The 18,712-nt window shown below is 34.8% G+C and overlaps 1 protein-coding gene across 4 annotated transcripts; it reads left to right on the plus strand.

Annotated features, from left to right (window-relative positions):
• Window positions 1–4,075: 4,075 nt before the first annotated feature.
• On the plus strand, window positions 4,076–13,062 carry KCNJ8 (potassium inwardly rectifying channel subfamily J member 8). Of its 4 annotated transcripts, none has more exons than XM_074268858.1 (4): window positions 4,076–4,122; window positions 4,541–4,672; window positions 5,545–5,988; window positions 11,841–13,062. In XM_074268858.1, exons 3-4 carry the CDS (start codon window positions 5,615–5,617, stop codon window positions 12,739–12,741), a joined length of 1,275 nt encoding a protein of 424 aa, XP_074124959.1. In that variant the 5' UTR covers window positions 4,076–4,122; window positions 4,541–4,672; window positions 5,545–5,614; the 3' UTR covers window positions 12,742–13,062. The 4 variants fall into 4 exon arrangements, with proteins under 4 accessions (XP_074124959.1, XP_074124960.1, XP_074124958.1 ...); XM_074268859.1 differs by lacking the exon at window positions 4,076–4,122 and adding an exon at window positions 4,132–4,181; XM_074268860.1 differs by lacking the exon at window positions 4,076–4,122 and adding an exon at window positions 4,138–4,181 and having other exon boundaries at window positions 4,555–4,672.
• Window positions 13,063–18,712: the final 5,650 nt, after the last annotated feature.

The raw sequence follows: 18,712 nt of genomic DNA on the forward strand, positions 1-18,712 counted from the left end.
TGATTACCCCTAATTACTACTGTCCTTTCTCCCTAACTACTTTCTACCTACCTTATGTTCATTTAATATTTATTCTACATATTTTTTATTTATTTTCTTACACATGTACATATTTTCTTCACTGATTAAAATATAAGCTTCGTGAACACTTTTGCTGTAGTCTCCCAGTATCTACTATAGTGCCTGGAACATAGGTGGTGCTAAATAAGTGTTTGTTGATCAACTGATTGATTGATCATGTGGCTAGCTAAACCTTGTGAATCCCAATACATAGTTTTATCCACAACACTGTGCTATCTCCTGCCACCAAGAAAAGTTAAGCTGCTTCTCCCATTTCAAGAAAACTCCACAAAAGTGAATTTCTAACATGCTGTTTTGATTACTAGTTTATGTAACACTTTTATTAAGCTGATTCCAAAGTAGCATGTTCCAAAGTGGTTTAAATGAGGACACTAATAAAGCAGAATACCAAGCAACTAGACCAAACAACCATCTCTTTGGTCTTCTAACATAAAACTCCCTCATCGCCTTTTTTGGAGACTCTTGGAATCTGCTGTAGTAAGGATGGGAATCCAACATTTGAAAATCCACAAACAGGAGCAAACTGAAGGTTAGCTAGCACCTTTATCCTTTATTATCATAAGAAATTCTGGTTTTGGTTTGTTTTTTTTTTTTTTTCAGTTTCTTTTTTTTTTTTTTCTTCATTCCTTATATTTGCTAAGAAAGCAATTGAAATAATGGTCAAACCATTTGCTCAGTAGTGGCTTCATTTGTTTGCAGGTGGATTGTAGATTTCAGCTCTTGCTAGAAATGAAAATATGCAAAATGATAGAAGTAAAAAAAAATGAAATGGAAAAGTTACAAAACAGAGTTTATCCAGATGAAGCAGTTTCAGGGGAATTAAATAGCAGACAACCTACATATGAATAAATACCAAATCTGTAATAATCAATTATTATCTGATTGCCTAAGCTTTTTTGACATGGAATATTCTCCCTTTATTACAATAAAAACTGGGAATATTTGATTCAACAAACATTTTCAATTGTCTTCAATCCTCAAAATAAGTAGGCTCTAGGGTATAGTTGTCACTTGTGTTCAAATAAATCCTAATGCCTACAAAAATAAAAAAAAAAGAAAGAAAGAAAAATTAAGAAAATAAAAAAATAATAATAAATAATTATTTTCCTAAACTTTAGCCTATGTGATATATCTAGGGATTTGATAACTACACTAACAAAATGAGCTTTCAATGAAAAAGAAAATGTTTCCTTAAGGGTTATGCTATTAATATACGGGATAACTGCTGAGGATGATTGAGAAGATAATAACTGACAACAGAGAGGAGATGAAATTGCTCAAGGTTTTTTTTTTTTTTCCCCCTGACATGAAGAATGTTTTGGACTGGAAAAGATGAAACAAATATGGCTAATAGGGAGCTGATACCCAAAATGAAATAAGAAGATAGCTTGACAGGATGTAACTGCACATGATGAACTCACATTACCTGGCCAAGAACTAATTAGATCATTGGTGACTAAAAAGAATTGCAAGTGTTATTTAATTGACATCAGTGATATTTGAAAGCAGAGCAATGAAGAAGGACAAATGCTGGTCCCATTAAAAAATGAAGTGGAATCAAATCTACAAACTATAGATAAATTACTTTGACTTTAAGTCTTGGTAAAATTCTAGCATATTTCATTTTAAAAACTTCTTTAAAAGCATTTTAAAATGAAGCATTGCTCATAAAGAGCAGCATGACTTCAGCATAAATAGGCCATTCAATTGATAGTTATCAACAAACATTTATTAAATGATAACTATGAATGAGGCATTGTGCTAGGCACCGGAGGATGAAATACAAAATCAATCAATAATCATTTATTAAATGTCTATGTGCAGGTACCATGCTAAACCCAAAATGATACAAAAAAGTGACAAAAGATAGATCTTGCTGTCAAGGAACCTACAATTAATGGGGAAGACAATATGTACAATATGTACAAAGCAAGCTATATACAGGATAAAGAGAAAATGATGAATAGAGAGGGAAGGCAGTAGAATTAAGAGGGGTTGAAAAAGTCTTGCTGTAAAAGGAATGTTAATTGGGACCTAAGTGAAACCTGAGAGGTCAGTAGGTGTAGTTGAGAAAGTAATCAAATATTTGTCATTGAAGAGCTCACATTTTATGGACAGGTGTTATAGATATTTTATGGATAGGTGTGGATATAGGAGTAAATACAGGACCTAAAAAATAAATTCAGAATTATTTTGCAGAATATTGGGTGGTATAGGTAATGAGGAATTTAAGTGGGGTAATCAGAAAAGGTCTCTTGAAAAAGCAGCATTAACAATTTCCTGTTATCATCAAGAGTATCACCATCCTGCCAGAGCCCTCAGTTCCCAACCTGTCATCTTTGACTGTTAACTATCACTCCCCTGTCCTGCCATCTGGGAGGTTTGTATTGACAAACCTCTGGATTTTATCTTTGAAACATCTCTAGAATATGCTTCCTTGTGATCCTAGTTTGCACCCTCATCACCTCAGGCATGAAAGATTCAAATAGCCTACTGGTTGTTCCTCCTGTCACAAGTCTTCTTCATTTCAACTCATCTTCCATTTAACTATGGAAGTGATTTTCCTAAGGTTAAGTCTAATCATGTCCTCAATAAATTACAGTGGCTCCCTATCTCATGGTCAAATAGAAAATAATTTGTTTGAAAGCAGGGGATAAAGTACAGGCCCTGAATTGAGAGGATCCAAGTTCAAATCTGGCTTCAAACACTTAACACTTCCTACTGTGTGACCCTGGACAAGTCACTTTTTCCCAATTGCCTCACCAAAAAAAATTAAAATAAATGAAATAAAATCCTCTATTTGACATTCAAATTCCTTCATAAATTAGCCTCTTGGCTCCCTTTTAACCTATATACTCCCTTATTTATCTTCTCCAATTATGCTGGTCTCCTTGCTGAAGAGTCTTGTAGAAACTGGCCATATGCCACTACCAATGAAGCCAAATGCATATATTTAAGAAAAAGTGGACTAGACTATTGCCATTAATACTATGAGAACAAGTTCTGAAGGAGTTAAATGAATTCATCTATAAGAAACAGCACATTTGAAATCATTCAAGTCTAATTGTAGGCCAGTTAGTATTTAATGAACACATTGTTTATTCTGATCCTTATTCTTCAGATTCTTAGATTTAGAAGATATCTCAAAGTTCCAAAAAGTAATGTCAAAATCTGAAGCCTTGACTTTGTGGTGGGTAAAATATAATTTCCTTTTTTTCTTATTCCTTTAAAACCTAATAGCAAAATCATAGCAAATATGTTGGTTTATCTTCCACGTGGTCTGATCCAGACAGGTCCGGATCAGAAGCCAATTGGCCTTTTGCAAGCTAAAGACAGTTTTGAGCTTTCAGGTGTCTCTATTTAGGGTACAATTTCCCCTTTAGGAAAAAAGAAACCTGCATAGTACATGACTACAATCTAATAAGAGGAAAAAGAAAGCATCTGTAGTTAAAGGGCCTGGATTTGAAATACATTTTATTCATCAGTTTGTTTAGGTTTTTTTTTTTTTTTTGTTTTGTTTTTTTTGTTTTTAATCTCATCTCCAGTGGCTTGTCATATTGCCACCTACTTCTATTTCAACCCATCAACTCTTTTTTTTCTTCATCCCACCCCCCCCCAAAAAAAAAAGGCTGGGTGACTTATTAGGATTTCTAAAGTCTTTTCACTGCTAGGTCCTATGATTTAGAGTTTGTGGGATTGTGGGAAAAGTGCTAACATTGAGGTCAGAGAATCTGGATTTAAATCTCTTTTCTGTTCTCTACAACCTGTGTAGCGTTGGGCAACACACTTAACCTCTCTGAGTCTCAGAATCAGAAAACCTTAAGGTTTCTTTTAGTTCTAGATTGAAAATCTTAAGATGTAATTTGGAAGCCTTCTTTGTATACATTCTCTGGTCTTTCCTTGGCTGCTTGAAGTATCACGTCTGTTTCTAGGTTTAAAAAAAAAAAAAAAAAAGGAGAAGAAAAGTAACCAACTTTCTCCTTTACGTCAGTGAAATCCGAAATGTCCTCCCCCTGTCTGCCGGGAGTCTTTTAAATACTTGTGAGTCCACGCGAGGCGGCAGGAGGCTGGGGCTACAGGGAAATGAGCTTTCTTCTGAGGTTCCCGCCCTCATCTTTCCCCATCCTTCCCCTTCGGGTCGCACTCCCCTCTCTTGCCCCGAAATTCCCGGGTGCTCGCTTCTGCCGTCCCCCGCCCCCCTTCCGAGCCCATCGCTCCTCGGCTCCACAGCTTTGTGACCCTGGCGCATGTCAAGCCACTAACCCAGAGGGTGATTTATTGAGCACCACCCCTCCCCCAACTTTATCTTTCCTTCCTCCGTCCTCTACCCCCCCAATCCCGTACACAAAAGGAAGCTAATTAAGTTTGGGGAGGTGGGGTGGGGCCGTTACCTCCGCTCCCTCCTCCGCACTTAGAGTTCATTTGTACCTTTTTATTCTTTTTGACTCTTCCTTCCGAGATCTGTCCTCTCAGAGACGAGTGAAAAGCCTGCTTCTTTGCACTGGGATGGATGGAAGCTTCAGTGACTTGACTGATAGTCAGCCGGCAGCGAGGGTGAGGATTCCAGCTGTTCCAGCTGCAACAGATTCCTGTAAGTTTCAGCTTTTCTCTTGGGCAGGGGGCATCGTCTTCCCTCTTCATCTTTTCCGATAAGGTAGAAAAATTGAGACCAAAGTAAAAGTCTTCCTCTGTGTACTTCAAGTCCCATAAATTCTAGGATTTCCCTTACCTAGACCAAAGTTCTTTCATCTTATTCTCTTTGTACTACTCCTTGGTTTCTGCACTAATCCTATAGTTGGAATAAAGTTCTTTGTCAATTTAACTGATTGTTTAATTTGCAGTTCAAGTTTGAAGGCCGGTTAGTGCATATATTATCAAAAATGAATATATGATTTATTAGGATGCAAGAATAATGCCTCTTAGACAATGATTGCTTCTAAAAAACGTTCAAAGAAATGCTCTTCCAGTCCTGTGGATATTGCTATTTCATTATAGCCATTCAATGTGAATTATCACCCTTTACTGGCCCAGTTACAGTTCCAGAGTTTTGTGTTGATTATTAGTATTATAAGAAATCCTATGAACAAATATAATTTATTCAGAAAACTCTGTAGGGAGGGTGGAAGTCCTTGTTTGGTTTGTTTTGTTTTAAATGAAGTTTGTAAATGATTGCATCAAGAATAAAGAGGAAAATTAAAGCCCGGCCAAAAATCTTCATCTGAAACATATTTAGGACAAATCAGAATTTTGCTTGAATGATCCAGAAAAATGGCTCCATTTTCTATATTAATTTACAGGTATGTAATTAATAGCCAATATTCAGGCAAGAAAGTAAATTTTATTTAAATTATCCAGATAATGGTATCAGTTCTCCAATGTATAGATATGGATTATTTGAATAAAAGTATTACAGAGATAAGGAAATAAGATTTAAAAAAAAAAATCATCTTTTTCCCTGTGTAGGAAGACAAATCAGAGGAGAAAATAGGTGAAGAAGCAGCTTATAATATAAGTTGGCTATGATAAAAGGAAGATGCTAGCCAGAAAAAGTATTATTCCAGAAGAGTATGTGCTGGCCCGGATTGCTGCCGAGAACCTGCGCAAGCCACGCATCAGAGACAGGCTTCCTAGAGCTCGCTTTATCGCCAAGAGTGGGGCCTGTAACCTGGCCCATAAGAATATTCGGGAGCAAGGGCGCTTCCTTCAAGACATCTTCACTACCTTGGTGGACCTGAAATGGCGCCACACACTGGTGATTTTCACCATGTCCTTCCTCTGCAGCTGGCTGCTCTTTGCCATCATGTGGTGGTTGGTAGCTTTTGCCCATGGTGACATTCATGCTTACATGGAGAAAAGTGGTATGGAGAAAAGTGGTGTGGATTCCAGTGCTTGTGTGACTAATGTCAGGTAAGAATATAGTCAGATGAGGAAGAGAGATTGATGTAAGAATTAAGACCGAAATGTCTTGTCAACTATCGCTTCATCACTTTATATAACAGGTTCTTAACCTTTTTTTGTTTTATAGACCCCTTTGGCAGACTGCTACTGCATACAGATAGATCCTTTCTTAGAATAATGCTTTTAAGTGAATGGAATAAAAAAAATTGCAAAAGAAACTAAACTTGGGTGAAAATAAGGTTGTATTTTTTTTCATTCAATTTTATGGATTCTTGAAGTCTATCCATGGTGGCTAGACCATAGATCCCCAGATAAGAACTCCTCTTTATCATAAGTTTACTTGGCAAAAAGGTGGGGGGCTCAATACAGTCTCTCCAAACAAAAACAAAACACCACTTTAGGTCAGGTAAATTGGGACATCTGAAAATATAAGTTGCTACTTTTCTAAAAAAAAATATCAACTAAGTGAAAATTACTATACATATCTTCCTTAAAGTCCTGCCTTGTATTGAAATATATCATCTGATATATTTTTAAGATTAATCTAAAATGAGTTTTCATTGGGCATTTTCAAATGTGACATTTAAAAAAGATTAATACGGTATTTTATTCTGGCAATATATGCTTGAGTGAAGAAACATAAAGCAAGATTTCACTTTTCAGTACAATAATCTTATAATCTCTATTTTAAATGCATATAAATGATTCTAGAGGCAAATGACAAAGTGATTGCATCATAGAATTTTCCCCTTAACATCTTCATTCAAAAGTTCAAAAAATTGGGTTCAGTGGAATCCCTAATTAAAACATAAAGAGATATTAAGTAACACCTAAAGGCAAACACTTTTCTATCAGGATTCATCTTTATGTATTTTACTATGAACAATTATTTTTGAAATTCTATATTTAAGCATGAGTCAGTGCTATAAGACATTTATTTTAAGGAAGTTCAGCTATAATTGCCATTGAGGGAGCTGTCTATGAGAGTATGTATGGTACCTTCTCATTTCCAGATAATGTAGAAAGAATTCATACTTCAGGAACAGCTGTACTCAATGATTTCTGAAGGCTTTTTCGGATCTAAGATTCTAGAAATCCAGTTATGAAAGCTTAAGTAAACAAATCAGTCCTTAACATTTTTCCAAATTTTGGGGTAGTTTTAAAAATCATATTTCTAAAATATTTACAAGACATTTAAGAAAAGGAAATTTTAAATCTCATGATTGAAGATGTCATAGAAATATTTGGTTGTACAGGTTTTGAATCTCCCATTTTTATTTGTTTTCAGTGTAGTATTGAGTAAAGATTATTTCACAACAATTTCACAAGGTTACTATTAACTGACAGAAACAAAGATGGAAAAAATGATTCCAGGACATTTTATAAACAGTATTCCAAATTCATATATTGTAGAAAGCTAGAACCTCCCATTATCTGAAAGAAATCTTTATTTTCAAGTAATTGTAAAGGATAAAATCATTACTCATTGTTAGGAACTAACAAGCCAGTAAAATAACTAATTATTATTAATTATTGGATCTTATTATTAATAATTATTAACTTTAGAAAGTACAGTGACACAGATTTGTTTGTAGAGACAGTAAACTATACATTCAACTCAGATGAATGTTATCTAAATTATTCTACTCACTTTATTATTAAGTTTGTTTAAAAATGTTAAACTTAATGTTATTATACTAAAATAAAAATCCAATAGTTTCTCAATAACAAAAGTAAATAAAACAGGTATTAATATCTCACAAGTGGATGACTGGAGATATAACATACTTGACTATAAAGCTAATCTTAATTCAAAAGAATTTATTGCCATTGAAACTTTGGTATTGGTATTTTATGTTTATTTTGGGAGAAATATTTTTGATCAATCTATAAAAGTAGATCACTGACCATAATTGAATAAATAGGCTGAAATAATGAATTAGTAAACATGACATTTTATTATTACTAGCATAACAATGTGGGATTTTGCCACAAAAATGTAATTCACTAATGTATAAGTGATTCTTTAAGAATGAAATCTTTTGAAGTATTTTAAAATTAGTTATCAGCAAGCATTTAGTAAATGTCTGTCCTGTGCCAGATGCTGTGCTGAGAGAATGGAAGATACAAAGAAAGAAACAATTTTTATCCTTAAAGAGTTTGTATTAAAAAGTAGAGACAAATACATATATAAACATATATAAAATAAATATTGTGAGAATAAGTAAAAATAAATTCCAAGTAATTTAATGAAATTTATTACAATTAAAGTTGTTTGAAAAGCAGGGAACTAGCAGTTAGGTGCAACTGAGAAAAACTTTATATAGAAGGTGGTGGTTGAGCAGTGGCTTAAAGAAGAAAAAGATTCTATGAAGGGGAAGTGAGTATATTTCAGTCTTAGAGGATGATTAGTTGCAAAGTTGAAGACTTTGGAGATAAATATAGAATATAAGAAGAAGAGAGAAAAGGCCAGTTTGGCTGGATTGAAGAGTGAGGGTAAGGAAATAATGTGCAGTAACTCAGTAAGATAAGTTGGGACCAAATTATGAAGAGTTTCAAAAGCTGAATAGAGAAGTTTATATTCTATCCAGAAGCAATAGGAAGCCACTGAAATTAATGAGGAGAATGAACTAGAGCTATAATCAAGGATGGATGGATGGAGGATGATGAACTGGAATGTGAAGTATGAGGTAAAGAAAGCAGTTAAGAGACTAGATAATGAAGACCTGAATTAAGGTAGTTATTGTGTAAATATTTCTATTTACACGTCAACTGTGAAAGATATCATGGAGGTAAAACAAAATTTGGCAAGTGAGGTTTAGGGAGAATGAAGAATCAAGGTTACCATGGAGGTTATGAACCCATGAGACTAGAAAAATGGTGGAGCCTTTGAAATAAAGAAGTTTGGAAGAGGAATAGATTTTGGAGAAAGTTAACAAGTTTGATGTGTTGAGTGTGAGATGTTTGTAGTATATCTAATTTGAAATGTCTGATAGGCAATTGGTATTGCTGGACTGAAGCTCAGCCTAAACTGGGTATATTTATACATAATATTCATGTAGAAATTATAATTAAACCAATGACAGTTCAAAAGGTCTAATACAGAGAATAGGACATAGCCTTGGGGAACACTCATAGTTAAAAGTGTGATATGAATGATGATCCAACACAACAGACTAAGGATTTAGCAGACAGGAGAACCAGGAGGAGAGACTAGTTAACAGTGTCAAATGCACCAGAGAAGTCAAGAAGGAGTAGAATTGAGAAAAGGTCATCAGGATATTTTAGTTAAGTATTTTATTTTTATTTTACAAAAAGAATATATTGCCCTGTTTTATTGTGCACTGGATAAATATTGTATTATTTTGCTTTCAAAGCTCTGAGTGTTAAATGACATGTAGGAAAATGATCCATATGCTTTTGAAGAGTTGTACTTGCAGTGCCAAAATACCATTTTACTTCTAACCTTTGCAAAATTCCTTAATGAATCCTATAAAATATGCTTTTAAAGTATTTTTTTTTCTCTTTCTTAATAGTATTCTCTCCTACTTCAGGAGGAAACAATATAGTTAGATCCTAATAAATCTTATATAGACTTTATTGAAACTAATAAAGGAAAAAATACTGTTTAACACAAATATTAATAACCATGATATTTTGTGCTTCATTTTTGATATGTCATGAATCCTGCTACCTTTATAAAAATTGGAAATCAAAATTTCATTCTTTAGTGGATACTCATCAGTATTTTCAAATAGCATTTAATTCCTGTAATTTAAAAACAAAAATTTCTTTCTTTTGTGAAATATAAAAAACTATAATTCTATTCAGAAAATGTTCTGCTATTTGTTCTAGGATTTCTACTAATTGTATTGCTGAGGTTAACATCAAAAAGCATAAAGAATAGTTGAATCCATCTAGTATTTAGAGTTACTGTATGTCACAGATATCCATAGAACATAACAGTCACACAATATACTTAAGTCCATAATTCCAGGTTGAAAAGGCAATAATGGCCTTAGATAGTTAATTTGTGTTACTTTGAACAAATCATTTAACCTGTTTGCTAAATTTTTTTCATCTATAAAATAAGGACAATAAAAGCATTTAAATCCCAGAATTGTTGTGAGGGTCAAATGAGATAACTGTAAAATACTTAACACAGTGCCTGGTAGATAACAAGTACTATATTAATGCTAGGTTTTATTATTATTGTTGTTGTTGATAGGATCAAATAAGATAATATTTGTAAAGTGCTTAGTACAGTTCATACAATAGATACTTGCTATTATTATTATATAAACATTCTCCCTATCCATATAATAAAAATTGGTCTTATTAAGTTTGCTACGTTGTTGCTTTTACTTCAGTATTTGAAACCAAAAAATGGATTCTTTATTACCACTTTTTGAAAGATATTCTACTGTAATTGTTTGGACAATATTATACATTAGGAAGGCAAATGTCTTCCATATATCACCCTGTGCTAAAAGCTTGGGCTACAAACACAAGAATGAGATAGTCTCTATTTCCCAGAACCTGCATTCCATATCTTGAAATTCTGTATAAATACACAAAAGCAGTTCATGTACTTGTTCATGATACTTACAAGCAATACAAAAGAGCACTGATTTGGCCATGCTATTCTCCTTGATAACTGGACTAGTTACTACTCTATCATCTTCAGAGTATGCAGATTACCAGCTGGGTCCTTTGTGGGCATTATTTTGAATAATTACCTCATTGAGGCTTATTTTTCACTGAAGCACTATAGCATGGTGGTAAATAGAAGCAGTTGATTTGGCCTTGAATTGCTCCCCAGACATATATAATCCCTACTGGTGTGATTGTGGATAAGTCACCTAGGCTTCCCAAACTTTGGTTCTCATTTGAAAATAGGAATAAAAATACTCATATTAATTTCTGTTCACATTTGTGAGGAAAGCATTTTGAAAATCTTGAAGTACTCTATAAATTTGAATTATTATTTATCATTATTATGCCTTAACAAAAATTTTGAAACATTATATTATGGAGAATAGGTGGCATATCTTGAACGTAGATGTAGTAATGAATAGAGTCATAAATACTTCTTAGTGTGGCTGAGTAGAAAGATCACTAGCCTAAAAATGATGACTTTTGAGAAGTCATTTAGCCTTACTTAACTTCCATATCTATTATCATGTCTAGCTTACTATTCTGGAGATAAAAATAAATAATTTATGTGGAAGTACTTTATTTTTCAAAGTGATAAGTACTAATAAAACATTATTTGTTTTTATTGTATATATTTGTGGATATTGTGTCAGGTATATTTTGTATTCCTTGGGTTTTCTAAAAGGTCCAGCATATAATATACATGCTATGTTTGTTGGTGACTATTATTTTAAAATTCATGATTTATCAAGAGGTTTAAAAATTTGATAGCTTAGATATACTTATATATAATAGCTTAATAGCTTAAAATATCTGATTAATGTACTTAAATAGTATAAGTATTAAAATTCAATTTTTTTAAGTTTTTAGTATAATCTGTCCTCTGCATTAGGATTTTAAAAAATGATTTCTCAATTTGAGGATATAGTCATCTTGCATTGCTTTCATTTCTCATAAACTAGACATGGTTTTTGTTGGTTCAGGATTTGAATAATAAGAGGATAATTTCCTAAAAAGAAGAGACTCCTCAATGGACTAGAATTTATTGCAGTAACTTAGAGGTCTAGAAAATAGATACTAATTTGCTTCTTCAGATACAACAAGACTTTGGCAAGATAGTTTTATTAATATTTTAAAGATCTTTACAACTTATTTCATTATTCAAAATTTATCTTAATGACAATCTGGTATATCGTCTCTTACAGGTCTTTTACCTCTGCTTTCCTTTTCTCCATTGAGGTACAAGTGACAATTGGATTTGGTGGGAGAATGATGACAGAGGAGTGCCCTTTGGCTATCACAGTTTTGATTCTTCAGAACATTGTGGGCTTAATTATCAATGCAATCATGCTGGGTTGTATCTTCATGAAGACAGCTCAGGCTCACAGACGGGCTGAGACGTTGATTTTCAGCCGGCATGCAGTAATTGCAGTAAGAAATGGCAGACTGTGCTTCATGTTCCGGGTAGGTGATTTAAGGAAAAGCATGATCATTAGTGCTTCTGTTCGAATCCAGGTTGTCAAGAAAACAACCACTCCTGAAGGAGAGGTAGTGCCTATTCACCAACTTGATATCCCTGTCGACAACCCCATAGAAAGTAATAATATTTTTTTGGTGGCCCCTTTAATCATCTGCCATGTCATTGATAAGCGTAGCCCCTTGTATGAGATCTCAGCTACTGACTTAGCCACCCAAGACTTAGAAGTCATTGTCATCTTAGAAGGAGTGGTTGAAACTACTGGCATTACCACTCAAGCTCGAACCTCTTACATTGCTGAGGAAATCCAGTGGGGTCACCGCTTTGTATCCATCGTGACAGAAGAGGAAGGCGTATACTCTGTTGATTACTCCAAATTTGGCAATACAGTGAAAGTAGCTGCTCCCCGATGTAGTGCCAGAGAGCTAGATGAGAAGCCTTCAATACTCATCCAAACGCTTCAGAAGAGTGAGCTGTCCCATCAGAACTCTCTAAGAAAGCGCAATTCCATGAGAAGGAACAATTCCATGAGAAGGAACAATTCCATAAGAAGGAACAACTCTTCTTTGATCGTGCCAAAAGTACAGTTTATCACACCAGAAGGAAATCAGAATGCAACTGAAACGTGACCTTGTGTCAACATAAATTTAATTTCTTGAGAAATCATTGAGACCCATATCAGGTGCTCACTATGGACTATTACCCAAGACTGCAAAGGCAATTACTTGTTCTACAGCTTTGTCAATGCACTAAATTGTATTCCTATCAATACAGCAACACTTGATATTATCAATAAACAATAGCACCCAGAACAAAAACATCACCATTTACACTTGTCTTAGGCATTTGGTTTTTGTAGCCAAAATTTTTAAGTTTCAAAGAAATGACATATTCTTATACCTAAAGGTAGAAGACATTTTCTGAAAATGAATTAAAATTGCCCTTAAATAGATATTTTGCTGTAGTAATTAATGAAAGCTAAATGTTGCATTAAGAGGAGGTGTAGAACATTGTATTGGCTACTAATAACTTGATTTGGAATTCTACATCAGAAAATTATCTGACTCACTGACTCATTTTTCTTTAAAAATGGGCAACCAAACCTGAATCTCTGCAATGAAATCATCTCTCCACCATTGGAAAGTTTCCTTTTACCAGGGATAAGTTTTGATAAGTCTGTAGGGGCATAGTATTACATAGTCAGAGTAGGAAGAGACCTTAGAAATCAATAAGTCCAACCTCCTCATTTTACAATTGAGGTAACTGAGATAGAAAGAACCTAATGGATTTACCTGAGATGGCACAGTTAGTGTTGGAGGAAGGATTCAAATTTATGTCTTTCTTATTCCAAGTCCAGGGCACTATCCAATATACCACACTGCTTCTTGAGAAAGATTATTGTGTTTCTCTTTCTTTAATAGCCTTGTCAGATAGCTTTTGCCACTCCAAAGTAGATCCTCCTTTTGATACCCCTAAGTAGCTCCATGTCATTTACATTTTTTTTATTGCAGGCCATGGGATAGAATTGGGTATGGAGTCTTGGGACCAAAAATAGTGGAGTGAAATTTAGGATATCTTTGGTTCCTCAGGAAAGAGTTACCCTTCTTTAGTGAAACTTGAGCAACAGGGGACTTCCAAGGGGACTCTTTACTCCTACGTGCCTTTTTTTCAATCATGGGTTGAATATATAATGGACAGAGTAAAAAGTGTCTACTTGCATTCCAGGGTAGCTTGTGTACTGTGAAAATCTGATTCAAAATTTCAACAGATTGCAAGAAACCAATTTAGTACTTGTGATGGATATTATTTTGGACAATGATGGCCTTTTACTTAACTATTCCTTAACTAGTCATAGAATAGGCATAGCAAGAGAATTGTACACCAGTTTCCTGGCAGTCATTCCACATTTGATAAAATTATTAGGCATGTTTAGCTTGGAAAAGAGAACTTTGTGGGGAGGGTGGATGATAAATGTCATTGTATATTTAAAGGGTTATCATATGGAGGAGGAGGAGGGGTTAAACTTGTTCTGATGGACCTGAAAGTAGGTGCAATGGATTGAAGTTGAAAGGGGTAAATTGAGAGTTGATTTTGGGAAAAGTTTCTGACCAATTAGAATTATTCAAAAGTAGATATCTGGAAAGGGAATGGATTCTTTATCCTGATGAGTCTTCAAGAAAAAGTTGTTAGGTCCATTTGTGAGGTGTATCTTTCCTAGTCCATCTAGTCAGAATAGATGGCTACTACTGAGATCCCTGCCTTTAAAAAAAATCTTAATAGTATCTTATTCCTCTCCCAAAATACATGCAAAGATAGTATCCAACACTCATTTTTGTAAAATATTGTGTTCCAAGTTTTTTTTCCTTCCTCCTTTACTTCTTCCTTCCCCAAGAGAGTAAGCAATCTGATATAGGTTATATTATACAATTCTTTTAAACATATTTTTATATTTGTCATGTTGTATAAGAAAAATCAGACCAAAAGAGAAAAACCATGAGAAAGAAAGTGCAAACAAAAAATATGAAAATACTATGCTTTGACCCACATTCAGTCTCCATAGTTCTCTCTTTGGATGTGGATGGCATTTTCCATAAGATCCCTTCCAACGACCAGATTCTGTGATATTTATCTGTGCCAAAGTTGGGATAACTGCATGTCAAATTAATTAAACCCTTTACTTATCAGCTGAACAATTATTGTGAAACAGGAGAGTCAAAAATCTTTTAGTCAATATGGGTTTTGAACTTATTCAAATTTAGATTCATCAATCTAGAGGATCATAGATTTAGGCCAAAGCCCTCTTTTTACTGAGAGATTAAATTATTTCTAATGACTATATAACTTTCTAAATGACCAAATAGGTAATAAAATATGGAGCTATATTCTTATCTTTTAGAAAAGGCAACATGGTACAATGGAAAGCTCTGAAATCCTATGACTGAAACTTCCAGTGTAATATTGAGCAATCTACTTGATCTCCATGGGCTTGAGTTGGATTAAATGACTTTGCAGGTCTCATCTACATTAAGTCCTACCTTTCTATTTCATGACTGAAAAAAAGTATGAAAACTAGACACAAGTATAATTCCTTACCAGTTAAAGCAAAAATGGAAAAATAGCATTGTCAGGTATAAGCTGGGAATTTTTACCTGTGCCTTGAATAGAAAAATCTGATACTGTCATTATACATGATGTTAAAAGATGGACTTCTAAAAGAGTGGCTGATGGTCCTAGCCCATTATAGGACAGCCTCTTTGATGTGCCTATAATTCTCATCTCCTTGGTGCATCAGCTTTAAAAGAGAACACAAATAAATATGGTTCACAGAAGAGTGAGGAAATTCTGGGTTGCCTGGGGCAGGGAGGAGGGTACTGTTTTATTGCTTTGGGGCAGAGGTTGCCAGCTCTTGGATCAACTCCCAGTCAGTCAACTGACTCATGCTACAATTGAATTCCTTACTCCCTTCTAGTTTCCCCTGTGTGTGTAACGGGAATGAAATATTCAAAGGAAAATGTAGCATGGGGTAAGAAAAACAGGCATGGGGGAAGAGATATAATGAAAAAATTTAGTTTGAACCTCCATCAGTGTATGATTCAGACCTAATATAGAGCAGAAACTGTCATCTGAAAGCCAGAAACTTGCTGCTGAGCATCCTTAAAAGAACACTAAGAACTAAAACTCAGTCCTTAAGATTTGAAGATAAAAGAAGGGCCTTCCGATATCAGCTTATCTTACCTCTTAATTTTATAGATGAAAAAACCCAGACCCAGAGAAATAAATGACTTACAAGCAGCTAGACGGCACGTTGAATAGAGTATTGGCTCTGAAGTCAGGAGAATATGAGTTCAAATCTGGCCTCAGACATTTAACACTTATTATCTATGTAACGCTGTGTGAGTCATTTAACCCCAACTGCCTCACCAAAAAAAAAAAAAAAAAAAGTAAATGACTTACACAGAATCCTAAAGGTAGTAATGAAGCAGGAATTTGAATCCAAATTCAATTACTTTAAATGTAGTACTTCTCAGAATCACAACTAGGAATTTTTACATCGGGCAAGAAGCAGGAAAAACGCCTTCAATTAGGAAGTGGGAGATTTCAGGATACACACAGGACAGATACAAGAGGAAAACCATCTTGCAAATTCCTCTTTTAACTAATTTTCATTATTAATCAGGTGCTATTTAATTAGGCCCTACATAACCATTCCAGGAAGACTGTTAGGGTTCTGGGTCATAGAGGCAGGCGGGATGGTGCCATGGAAAGTTGGAGGATATGAGTTTAAATTCTAGATCTAGTACTCAGGTCAAGACAATGCGTGCCCACATAGTGTCCTCCCACCATATTTATGGGAAGAGGATGATCCGGTTAGTGGAAGACTCTGTTGGTGGTGGAATATATGGTCTCAGGAAGGAGGGGGTGGCAATACTCTCACTCACTTCCTAAGTCCCAACACCTGTCTCCTCCACTAGTTTGGCTTCAAATAGAAAGTACTGACATCTTTACAAAGGCAGGAGAAGGTGATACCTCATGGCAATAGATACTAATCAAATAGTCTGTTTTATTACTCTTAGAAACAGTTGCAAGTAGAGTGTTCGTGGCCCTTCAATACTGGCTTCCATCTTCCCCCCCCCCCCAACCATTGCCTTGTGTCTGAGCAATTTTTCCAGTGGGGACACAGTAGAATGGAGTTTCAGGGCTTTTTAAATCCATCATTTTGTTTTACCTTCACCATGGTACTGAATGATTCTTGCCTCAGAGGCTTAAAACTTTGGAGGCTTCCCATTGTTCCCATCTCATACCTCACTAGAAGCTTAGTTTGAGGAGACACTCCTAGATACTAGGACTGCACAGAGCCTTACATAAAAGGGAATGCTTGATTCCAACTTCCCCTAGTTCTAGTAGGATGAGGGTAGCAGAAGAAAGTAGATTAGGTCTCACGGTAGTTGAACTAGGTAGACTGAACAATAAGGAATTCTGGCACAGGGTGTAGAAGGGACATTATCACTATGTGTTTTGGGGGCTCTACTTTCAAGGAATTCAGCAAAATGGCACAGGATATAGAACATTGGACTTGAAATCAAGAAGACCCGAGTTCAAATATGGCCTCAGACATTTTACTCACTATGTGAAACTAGGTAACTGAGTTAAAACTCTGCTAGTTCCTCAACTGTAAAATAGTAATAATAGTACCTACTTCACAGAATTGCTATGAGGATCAAATGAGATAATATTTTAAAGCACATAGTAGGTTCCTACCAAATGCTATTTCCCCTTCTTTTCTGCTCCCAACATCACTCTCCTGTGTGAGGGTTCATGGACAATCCCCTTATCTCTAATGGCTTTTGGCTTAAATTCTCAAAATTTAGCGCTTTCTTTAGCAAAGTCTCACCCTTGTTTGATTTCTGCTTTTTTTTTTTTTTTTTTTTTTTTACTATAATAGGAACAGCATACTAGAAATACAGAGAGAACTTTCATCATAGTAATTTGCACCCCACAACTTTCTCCTAGCAACACAGCTTTACCATAATACTCTCCAAATGAGTAGAGACTATTTTCTGGGCCCAGGGAATGTTAAGAAATATACTAACACACAGCTGTGCCATGAAAATTTAAAGGTCAAAAAGCACCACCCTGGTGGCACAAGAAGGAAATCTCTCAGCTTTAAAAAGTAAACCTAGCTTACCCCCAGAGAAGAGTTTACATACTCAGGAGAAGCTACAAATCCCTAGTCCATTAGTTGAAATAACCTTTGTATGATTTGGCATCTGTAAAACAAAATGTCTACTATAAATCAATAGTAGAACAAGGATGATAAGATAATCACATTCCCTCTGGCTTCTCCTTTCCCCCTCTCCTCTGCCCCCAACTTTTGTTATTTTTAGCATGTTGAAGGTGGGGACAAAACTAGGATTAGTGTCTCTAAGGACTAGTGTATGAAACTAAGCATAACAAATTCTACAGGCTGTTAAAGAGGAAGACTAAGGTCAGGCTCTTCCCAGGATCTTGATGCAGAATTTTCACCAATAATGATGGGAATTTCCCTACAGGCTAAAAGGATATACCCCTTGGTAATTGATTCTCATTACATATTTCGTGCTGAAAGTTTAAATTCATGAAAACTTTAATTACCTTTTAAACTTAAGACCAAAATGCCTAACCACAGCTTGATTTAATTTTAGATTTATTTACATCCTATAATAATATATTTTTAAATGTTGTATAATATCAGAATGTTCCCAGGGAAATTCTCCTGGTTGTTCTGTGTGGTTTCACATTCTTAGATGAGAGGCATATATTCTATGAATATTTGCAAAATAACTTTGTCTATTAAGCATTTCAGTTATGACAATGTGGAAGAATCTACTTTTTAATGATAGTTACACTGAAGTCACTATTTACCAAATTCAAGTCAGCATTTAAATTTTGATCAGAAAGCACATGTACACGTACATAAATTGACTGCCAATATAGGTATAAGATGCTCAAAGCCAAGAAAGGCTGGCATCTACCAATTATATATAAAAACGACAGGAATTTGAGACAGTGAAGAAACATACTTTGAAATGGCTCCACCTAGGGGAATTGTTGCTCTTCTGC

Source organism: Sminthopsis crassicaudata, chromosome 5, assembly GCF_048593235.1.
Source record: "Sminthopsis crassicaudata isolate SCR6 chromosome 5, ASM4859323v1, whole genome shotgun sequence".
NCBI lineage: Eukaryota > Metazoa > Chordata > Mammalia > Dasyuromorphia > Dasyuridae > Sminthopsis > Sminthopsis crassicaudata.